Raw genomic sequence first — 10,945 nt, 5'->3', positions numbered from 1 at the left:
TCTATTTGTGAAATCTGAAAGCAAAACTTTTGGCTAACTGTTAATTTTATATTACTTATGCAATTCTAACAGATCAACTTACAGGAATTACATTCAAAAATACTATTTTGTAGGGGGGGATAGGATAACAATAACCAAAACTGAAGCCTATGAAGGGCAGTTATGAAAATATTGTAGTTTTACCACCAGGTAATAAATTATTTGCACACCACAGCAGACATTGTGACATGTCATAGCAGGAAACCCACTGATAATGCCCCCGCATTCCATTTCGGTTTACTAATTCTCAGACCCTGATGTTATGCATACACTGAATGGACATTAAACTCTATCTAATCTAATAAACCACAGACGTTTTAAATATTACAAGAATGTGGTTGTACTGAAGTGAACTGTATTTTATCACATCACCTGTGCATTTGTGTTGGTGCAGGTGTCACTCTCATTGTTCTATGATAACATTGCTGACATTTTCTGGTGCTGAGAAGGTTAAAGTGTGCCTTCGAATGAATAAAGCACAAATTTGCCTAATAAATCACCAGGATAACCACCAGTATAACATACTTCACACAAACATCACATATTACATATGTGGGCCACACCCTCTTTCAGCTAAATCCTCAAAACCTTCCATTTCAGGACAGACTGTGCTTCAGGACATTTCACACGGACATGTCCATGGGTTAACCTCTTAAAATCATGAAGTGAATATGAAATGTCTTTTTTCCCCCATATGAAATCTAATTATTATCACTTTATTTATGTATTCATAAAATATAACAACCTGTCCAGGGTATACTCTTCCCCTCACTGGGAGTTTAACACAAGCCGAGCAGTGGGACCCATTCCCACACACATTTACTTTGGTGAGCTATAGGCCCGTAGGGGGCCGTAGCCCCAGCACCTGTTTCTGCGTTTCCCCATCCTCACGGCCATTGTGTCAGAGCCGCAGCCGAATGAGCCTTGGTCATCAACATGTTGAAATCTCTGGAGGGTTTTCCAAAGCCTCCCTTTATGTCTGTTGGTCCTCTGTCTATGTGGAGCAGGGTGGTTGGCTGGGACTGAGGTTATACTCCTGGGAATGCATTCCAGAGCAATCGCATCATGTGAAACTCAGCCTTTGCTGCCTATTTGTCACTATTTAGCTGCGCTGCCGGCAAGGGAAATAAACAACTATGATTGGTTTTATTTACTTTGTTTTATTTTACAGATATTGGAAACACAAAGTGTAGACAGAAGTATAGTAGTTAGATAGAGTCTTAAATAAAATGCAACATCTAGGTCTAACAAAAATAATTGCAAAACAGGAAGTTGTTTTTCCGTATTTGTTGAGTTTGTTGTTCTTTTTTGCCATAAAATATTGTCTGGATTCCTCTTTTTATACACTGAAAAAAAAATCATGAATATGTATTTGGTCATTGACAGAAATACACATTTGTAATGGATATATCACAAATAAACAACAACTCTAGATATTTGTGTAATAAATTGAAAAAAATGTGTAATGTAATGCCATTTTATGGTATCAGTGTTATCTTTTATCGGTATTAAATTATTAATGAACAAAGGTTTCTCCACTAGACACTGTGTTGTGCTACTAGCACTTGCAACAGGAGAGGGCGCTGTGTCCTCAATAATACTGTCTGTCAGGTAATAATCCATAAAACGTGAGTGATAAATGATGTTTAAAGATCCCTACATGGGAAAAACACAAGAGGGATAAAAGAAAAGATGAGTCATTGAAAAATCCTGAACTTCTAATACAAATTGGCTCTGACTTTGAGATGATATAATAGAAAGATGTATGTTATACTTTGTGCTCCTTGCGACAGGCCAAGGTTGTGCTTCGTTCATTCACACACTTTACTTTCTCACCAACAGCAAATGTCAGCGATGTTATCATAGCTGACGTGCTAAGGAAACACTACGAAATAGATTTGACATTGCATCAAGACACATCCCTTGCTTTAATGCCACCTGAGTGTATACATGTGCAAATTGGTCTACACCTGGAACCAGTTTGGCTGCTTCTCATGACCATTTGTGATGAAATACCAGGTTGGTTGGGTTTCAGTGATGTAATGAGATCGTCAGTCCATTTGTTGTGTGATTTTCTAATGTCTTTCCTCCAGTTTCGCCGAGAGAAACTGCAAAGAAGAACGCGTTAGTGAACATTCAGGGAAACACCCAATCTCACCTTTCTTTTCACATGACCCAACAAGTGAAAGCAAGATTGCTTATAGAAAATGTATGATGTGTTTCTAAGAAAACTTTACTCGAGCAGCTAAAAGGAGACTGCAGAAGTTGATTCAGTTCACCATCACTTTGCACTTCTTCATTAGATAGTTGGAGAATAGTAAAATGTCTTCATAGTTATGGCCCACCTTTATTTGTTGAATATTCACCACATATGATATAGTCATCATTATTTTTCAGATCCCTCAACCTAACAGAGTGTTAAACTGCCGGAGGAGACAATACGTTCACCTCAAAGGGTCAGTTGTTAAATTTAATTAAGTCTCACCCGGACCAACTTTGTCCCATTAACACGTGGATGACAAATAGCAAAGAAGTGCGATGCATCAAAATACCTGACAATGGTCTTTGGTCCCAAAACAAACAAACAGTAACATCATATTCATTTAAAGCAAGTTATAGAAAAAAACATTTCACACAGCCTGTTATTGTACATGTTTATGATGCCACATCATTGAGATACTGTATTCAGAAGCCCAGAGTCCCTATATCAACAGTGACCACAGCTCAGAAAATAATTTTGCATAACCATGCAGATTTAATCTTAATATCAATAAAATCGTGCTCTATATTGCCTTTTGATATATTGTATTCTGCTTCTTTCCATGATAACCATGCACAGTGTACAGTATGCCTGGTGTCACAGTCAGGCTACTATGAGGAGGAGCATGCGCATGTTACTGACAAGTAAAGAAAGGAAATCAAAACACACAAAGAATCCTTGTGATGTTCCACGGGGATTAAAATACATGTGTCTAGAATAGATCCCCAGATGTATTTATAGTGTACAACAGAGAAGTGTAGTGTGTGTGTGTGTGTGTGTGTGGGGGGGTGTGTGTGGGGGTGGGAGGGGTTAGAGGCGGGGAGGGGTATGGACCGCAGACGGAGCAGTGGTGGGGTAGGCTGGATTGTGATCGCGACAGATGTCTAGAAAACTGCGAGGGGCGCTGCTCAGTCGCAACGACCCGCGGAGCAGGGCGAGGAATCTGCAGCTGTCACTCCGAAGGTTCACCTCCTTTATCACATCCAGCCGGAGCCTGGAGAAGAAGTCCGACTGACCGCTCTCTGGACACACAGGTCAGTCCCGTTCATTCATTTGGTAATATATATAGAGATCTATATCTCTATATCTCGATATATAGAGATATATCGAGATATAAGTGTATTTCAGTTGAAAGGTGCATTGGAAAGGCTTTATCATCTGCTGGTGAAAGGACAGAAAGAAAGAACACGAGAGAAACAGAAGAGATGCCTTTGAGCTGCAGCTCACCTATTGTTCTCTCTGTCGTTCCCTTTTCTCCCATTATGCAAATGTGTTACATTTCAGGGCTCGTACAAAACAGACAGGAGTCTTTCTTTCTCTCAATCTCAGCGGTTGAATGTAATGAAGCCCAGTGCCCCCCCCCCCCCTCGCCCCCTTCCTTTTTTTCTGGAGGCAGCGCAGGTTTTTTTTTTCTTTCTCCTCTCTCTTTTTTTTCTCAGACCAGGCGATAGAAGCATTCTCAGATTATTATTATTATTTATTTTTGCAAAAGCGCAAAAGCAAAGCTCAGAAGTTGTGTCGCCATTGTGGGGAATTTCGTTTGTGGTGAGTTTTTTGTGGGGGGGGGGGGGGGGGGGGGGGGAGAGAAAGGGGCTCGAGAACAAAAAAAAAAAAAAAAAAAAAAAAGGGCAGAGCAGCTGAGGGAAGCAGCGGCGGGTGGGGGATGGAGGCGGCCGGTGAAGGACCGTGTAGGCCGGTGTGGTCACCATGTGTGGAAGCCCATAGTCCGCCGATGTGGCCCGACTCATTACTGCCCAGTCAGTGGGGAGCTGCTGCTGGGGACGACTCGCCATCCTTTGTTACCGGTCGCCACATGCTGCCGGTGCCATGCGTGTCTCCTTCATCTTCTTTTTCTTCTTCTTCATATGAGCATACATATTTTTGGTCTACTATACATTCGACTTCGTTAGCACACAAAAAAATGAAAAATCAAATGACATATATATATATATATGGGGCTTCCTCGGTAATTGTTGCTTTGTCTGGTTTGGAGGCCGGAGACGTCAAGTGGGCTTTGGCGACAGAAAAAAAAGAAAGAAAAGAGAACAAGATAAGAAAAGGGGCAACTAAGAAGTCAACCACATAAAAAAAAAAAACTAAATATGATTAGTTTAAAATATAGTAAATTAGACTGGTGTTGTTGTAAGAGAAAAGACACATTTTCATCGTTTTCATACAAACGAGCAGCTCATGATCCGAGTGTAAATCGGTGTCATGGCTGAGCAGCCAATCAGAGCGCGCTGTGTGGCGCATCCTGTCTTGATTGCTCCATTGCAGCACTACGGACAGTTCCCGGATTGATCGTTGCCATATACCTTTTTCACCCACATTCTGCCTTACGGGGGTAACTATCCTCCATGAGACAAAAAAAAGAACAAGCATGTAGCATATTATTTCTAGCTTTTGTTTTTTAAATAGCCTTAGGCAAAATCAAATAATCAAATGTATATGTAAGGTAAACCTTAATCCATTATGGGTGCAGAAAAACAGAGCTCTGTTTTACACAATCAACAAGATTAAGATGAACTTCCAGTTCTCGGTTCTGTCACTGAAGGGAAGTTGCAGTGTGTGTGACAATCACTGGATCTTCCTCTATACCGCTTGTGGCTTTAACCCAAGAACTACGAGTCTTTACACAGATTGTGTCGGTGTGATTCGTGTTGCACTACTCTGATTTGCGGTCTATACGATACAGTTTTGTTGCATAGCTATTATGTCTGTTTCGTGAGAATCATAGATGTTCAACTCACTTGTGGGTTCATTTGGCACCAATCTTTGCCAGATACTCCTGAGAGGTCAGAGAGGCTGTGGATTTGTTCTCACTCAGGTTCCCATGCATTTGCATCTGATTTCTAGCCAAACTGTTTGTGGCAGAGAACACTTTACTAATTGAACTTCTGGTTAGACAATAGACTTCACTCAATTCTCCTTTCTGACAAAAACCTCTTACATTTGGGGGATCTATGTCAACCCATACTGCATTTTAGAAAGCAAAACTTTTAACTCATTATTGTATTGCAAGACTCAAGGAAGTTAATTTCAATGATAATATATCATTTGTATAATTTGTCATTTGTGCCTTGTATTTTCTACCAGAAACATGTAAGATGAGACAGTATTAAGAGACAGCTGCCTATAAAGGTTCAGTGGTTGCCATTACTGTTCGGTTTGAAACCTGCCTCTTGGGGTCTTTCCATTAAGAGACTGCATGTTTTCTTGTGGCATGGGATTTGTACCACATTACAGAGACACACAGGGCAGGAATGAAAGGAATGAATGTGTTTGTCTGACTATGTCTTAAAGCGATATTGCCCTTTTTCTTGAAGAATGTATAAACGTTGATAATCAATGACAGGCCAAAATAAACAATGTCTTATTTCTCATATTAAATTACATTTTCATTCACTTGTTCTGATAGGAGACATCATGGGAGGCAAACTGAGCAAGAAGAGAAAGGGATATGACGTGAGCGACCCAAAAGACACAAAGGACGAGATTGCAGCAGTAGCTGCTCGTGCAGAGGGGTCTGCTAAAGTGAAAAATGGGGACCCACCCACAGGAGGAGAGGCTGAGGTGAAAGCCGTGGCAGCAGTAACGGAAGCTGTAGAACCTCCAGAGGAGCCCAAATCTGCACCTCCAGAAGAACCGACTGCTGCAGCCCCAGAGGAGGCTGCTCCGGTACAGGAATTAGTGGCAGCAGCAGAGGCAGCAGCTCCAGTTGCTAAAGAACCCACTGCAGCAGCAGAGGCAGCAGCTCCAGTTGCTAAAGAACCCACTGCAGCAGCAGAGGAAGCAGCTCCGGTATCAGAAGAACCAGTTGCAGCAGCAGTGGAAGCAGCTCCAGCAGTAGAAGAACCAGTTGCAGCAGCAGTGGAAGCAGCTCCAGCAGTAGAAGAACCAGTTGCAGCAGTGGAAGCAGCTCCAGCAGTAGAAGAACCAGTTGCAGCAGTGGGAACAGCTCCAGCAGTAGAAGAACCAGTTGCAGCAGCAGTGGAAGCAGCTCCAGCAGTAGAAGAACCAGTTGCAGCAGTGGAAGCAGCTCCAGCAGTAGAAGAACCAGTTATAGCTCCAGTGGAAGCAGCTCCAGTATCAGAAGAACGAGTTTCAGCTGCAGTGGAAGCAGCTCCAGTAGTAGAAGAACCAGTTGTAGTAGAAGAAGATTCTGCTCCATCAGCAGAGAAACCAGTTCTGGCAGCAGAGGAATCGGCCCCAGTAACACAGGAGCAAGCCCCAGCAGAGCTCCCAGAGGTCATTGCAGCTGCAGAGGAACCCCCTGCTCCAGCACTAGAGGAACCAGTGCAAGCTGAAGTTGAACCTGAGCCTGCAGCCGCACCTGAAGTGCTCCCAGCAGAAGAATCCGCTGCAGCTGTGGAATCTGTGCCAGAAACGGAGGTTGTTCCTGCCAGCACAGAGGAAGCACCTGAGGCCCAAGAGCCAGGGCCCATCCCAGAGACTGTTACTGAGCCTGAAGCAACTGTGGAGGAGACTACTGCTGTCCATGAACCTGAGCCAGTGGCTAAACCAGCTGTAGAGCCAGTGCTGGAGCGCACCCCAGAACCTGAGCAAACCATAGAACCGGAGCCAGAGCAAGCGCAAGAGGAAGAGTCAGTGGAAGCACCCGAGCCAGAACAAGCCTTAGATTCAGAGAAAGTACCAGAGCCCAAACAAGAGCAGGAACCAGAGCCCGAACTAGAACAATCACCAGAACCAGAGCCCGAGCAAGAGGCTCATGCAGTGGAACCAGCAGCAGAGGAAAAAGTGGAAGAAGTTGAGCCAGAATCAATCATAGCTCCATCTCACAACACTGCACCTCATGTGGAGGCAGAAGTCCCTGAGATCTTGGAGACTACAGCAGACGAGGTCCCCAGAGCCGAGCCACGCGCAGCAGAACCCGTCCCTGAGATTGTCATCTCTGAGTCTGTATCTGCCAACGAAATTACTGCTGAGTCTGAAAAGATAGCCGAAGCCACTGTGGATGAGGTGCCTTGCCCAGGGCCTGAGGCCGAACGCAAGATGGAAAATGGAGATTTGGAGAGCCCTACTGTTACGGAGGGCATGGCAGAAGTAGATGCACCTTCAGCTGTGAATGGGGAGTGCACAGATTCTTCCGCTACTACTGTCAAACAGACAGAGGAATGTGTTAACGGCGGTGAAAAGCCAGAGGAGATGCCTATTAAGGAGCAGAGTGACTTTGAACTGAAAAAGGACATGAACCTGAGCGGGGACGTCCAGGAAGTTCCCGATGCAGTGTCCGACATGGTGGAAGGTCTCAGCACTGAGGTCACCCAGGCAGTCTGAGAAGGAGCCATCTTTCAAACAAATGTGAATTCAGTTTAATCCTCTGATGGTGCGGAAGAGTTGTCAAGGTATCACAAACACAGCTAGGCTTTCTGAAATGCTGTAACCACCGCAATGTCTATAGTGGTAACTCGGGCGAAAGGATGTTTCCTTTGAGTAACCAAAAATGAAATGCAACCACTTAAGGATTGAAAGAGAGAGAAAGAGAAAGACAGACAGGCAGACAGAGAGGGAGAGATAGCAATTGAGATGGAAGTGCAGTGTAGACTTGAGTTTGGAATTTGAATGGTGAGTACAGACAGACAGTGAAACCTGGCCTGGATTCTGGACATTAACTATAATATTAATGAATGAAATGAATAAATCTGTCTTTGTGTGTAAGCCCAGTGAAGATTACCAGGTGGTTTATCGGAACAGCATTAATTATTAGAATATTATCTGACTTAGAATTTCATATATCCTTTCTATTACTACACGGAGAGACATGACATAACTGTTTTGGCCTTTTATAATACTGGTACATGTGAGATCTGTTAATTTCAAATTGATTGTTCAGAAAAGAGAATAAAGAGAGATTGTTATAGCCCACAGTGATCCTATTTTCTTCCCATGCATTCTCACAGCATCAAGTATGACACAGTTGTCTCAGGCATTGGGTTACTCTAAGATTTATTATTACTTTGGTCTATAAGCTTTGCATCAGACTTATTTTCAAATCCATAAAATCCAAATCATGGAAATGTGTTACTAGTTGCAAGAGAAGCAAAGAAAAGTTAAATATCTGTTAATTTCAAACCACTTGTTGACATCCACTGGCAGCGCTGCTCATATCAGCTGTGGTGGGTCAGAGTTTGGCTGATTATTTGTATTTATCTACTAAGGGCAACGTCCTTTCGGTCACTGGCCGCATTAGAAATATTTTGGTTGGAGGAACATGGCTGGCGAATGTATGCAGCCTGCCTGTCAAGATCGGGCAAAATAGAAGGATTTCACTGTACTTAGCGAAATCAATCCATTTTCTGGTGTAATCCTCCTCACCTCCTTTCCTCTCTCTCACATCACTATGCCTATTGCTGCGCCTCCATGCCATAGCAGCACCCCCTGCCAACATTTCACAGATCTATACCGGCAAAGGGAAGCTATAGGGGGGAGGGGCAGGAATGCTTCCATTAGCCAGAGAAAAGGAAGAGGGGGGTATAGGGGAGGGGTGGTCTGGGATGAAAGCAAAGGCTATGATGTTGCACAAATGAAAAGAGGAAGAAAATGGCGGAGATACTCTCTTCTCTTCTGGCAACAGGTGTCGTGAGATTATTTCACAAAATTGAAATTAGACACGCAGTGGGGCTGAGTAGTGCTGGACGGTGGTTGACAGGGATAAACATGTTTTGACAGCTACCTGATGCCTTCTTGTAGAATGCTGCCACGCCTCCCGCTCACACCAGTGTTAGAGACTGGAGGGTCATTGTCGTGCAGGTGCTAACGCACGTACATTAGCAGGGGGTAGCAAAGTGATATTAATGTTTCTGTGCATCTGTGTATGCACATATATGGATATGGGGAGATGTGTGTGTGTGTGTGTGTGTGTGTGAGAGAGAGAGAGTGTGTGTGACGGGGAACGAGAGAGAGAGAGAGGTGGAGGGGTTGGCATCAGAAGAGTCCACTCATCCAACCTTGAAATAACTACGGGACCATGGGTCAGATCATGAGAGGAGATCTGACAGAGATAACAGAAACCTCCCACAGAAGTAGCTCCATAATGGGCCCATCCACATACCAGCTCTCTCCGGTTTCTTAAAGAAAAATACTCCAGCACTGCACATTTATTAAAGGAATGTGGCGGAGAGGGTTTGGGGGGGGGGGGGGGCAGGACGATGAACTCGCTTGCAAGTTGTTCTTCTTTATTCCCACACATCATAATTCTGTGGGCCGCTGCCACAGGTTGTTGGTTTGTAAACAGTTTTTCAGTAAAATTGCAACACCAGTTTTACGGAGAAACGGTTTCAGGCATCTGAGGCAACACATAATGCTTCATGTAGTATCCGTCCATGCCAAGTAACCATTGTCATTTTATACTGTATGTCGTTCATTATATGAAAACAACAGTTGGCACATAACAGTTTAAAACTATGGGTCGTCATCATTTTCAGGACTTTATACTTGAAAAGTTAGTTTTCGAAGGAACATGAGTGAACCGCTGCCAACTTCACTGATTAAAAGATATAAGGGAGCACTGTCAAGAAATGGTCGACCTTCTAACAAAGCTGAATGGAAATTGCAGTCGCGTTTACAGTTGTAGTCGATTAATATTTTTAAACATTTAAGAATTTTTATTTAAAAAAAAAGGGGTTGTTTTTGTTAAAACTCTAGTTTGTTCTTGCCAAAATGATCATTTATATAGAAGATACATAGTAATATATTGAAGGCTCATCATTTCCACACTCCCCAGTCTCACTTTAGTTCACTTTCTTTCCCTGTCGTGTGTGTGTTGGTGTGGGAGAACAGGGTTCTTGTCTTTTGGGGTTTTGATTTAAACACTGCCTTAATGTTGCATAGTTGTGAAAAGCCAGCTGCACTGCCTGGTTACCCCAACACTATGTGCTCTATATGCAAGCTCTTGCACAAAGCTCAGACTGTGTTTCGGCTCCTTTTTCCCCGTGTGAAGACTTGCCCGCGGGCTTGAGCTGTCTGAAGAAAAGAAAACGTGAACTAAATCCAAAAGGCCATATAATGAGAAAATGTATGAGGAACTAAGCTACGAGATCAACTTTTTTAAGTTTAATTTTTTTCTGTTTGTGGCAGAGAATCAAAGACACGGGTCTAGAAATCATTGCGGTGTCCGTTTAACAAACTCATATACTCAGAAATGTTAACGGTTGAGTCATTGTTAATAAGTAAGTGTGTGCATGAATCAGAAGATGACGGGGAATAAGAGCAAGACAAGCATGAACAAACCAACATTCTGTGGAACACAGAGTGATTCTGTATAGTCCCTCACTGGCAAATGAAATCTAATCTGAAATCATCCTAACTGACATGAAGTGTGACGACAGGATTACAGATTTCTAGTGAGGATTGTGATTAAATCATGAATGGTATGTTGAAATGTTCTTCAATTATTTTGATCCAGCGTATTAGTATTTAAAGCCTCTGTGAAACTATTCCTCTGTTGCTGTGTCTGAAATAACTCACTATTTACTGTGGATTGCACAGTGGTGGAAAAGGTTTTTACATCCTCTACTTAATATAACGATACAATGATTCTCCATCCATCTGTTTTTGTGTGAAATATTGGACGATTTAGCCAAGGGGCAGATATTCAAATGGCACCATTCTGAGAACATTGGCGGG

General features: G+C 43.0%; 1 protein-coding gene across 1 annotated transcript; it reads left to right on the top strand.

Moving 5' to 3' along the window:
- The first annotated feature begins 3,152 nt into the window (after window positions 1-3,152).
- Window positions 3,153-8,185, top strand: si:dkey-56m19.5 (calphotin). Its single transcript, XM_035628767.2, has 2 exons — window positions 3,153-3,333; window positions 5,718-8,185. Exon 2 carries the CDS (start codon window positions 5,726-5,728, stop codon window positions 7,595-7,597), a length of 1,872 nt encoding a protein of 623 aa, XP_035484660.2. The 5' UTR covers window positions 3,153-3,333; window positions 5,718-5,725; the 3' UTR covers window positions 7,598-8,185.
- The last annotated feature ends 2,760 nt before the right edge of the window (window positions 8,186-10,945 follow it).

This window comes from Scophthalmus maximus, chromosome 4 (assembly GCF_022379125.1).
Source record: "Scophthalmus maximus strain ysfricsl-2021 chromosome 4, ASM2237912v1, whole genome shotgun sequence".
Lineage (NCBI taxonomy): Eukaryota > Metazoa > Chordata > Actinopteri > Pleuronectiformes > Scophthalmidae > Scophthalmus > Scophthalmus maximus.
Note: the sequence above shows the minus strand (reverse complement) of the source record. Positions and strands in the feature narration are given on the sequence as shown.

Excerpts from the sequence above, each read along its gene's own strand:
- si:dkey-56m19.5 (XM_035628767.2), top strand. The coding sequence starts at position 5,726 with ATGGGAGGCAAACTGAGCAAGAAGAGAAAGGGATATGACGTGAGCGAC.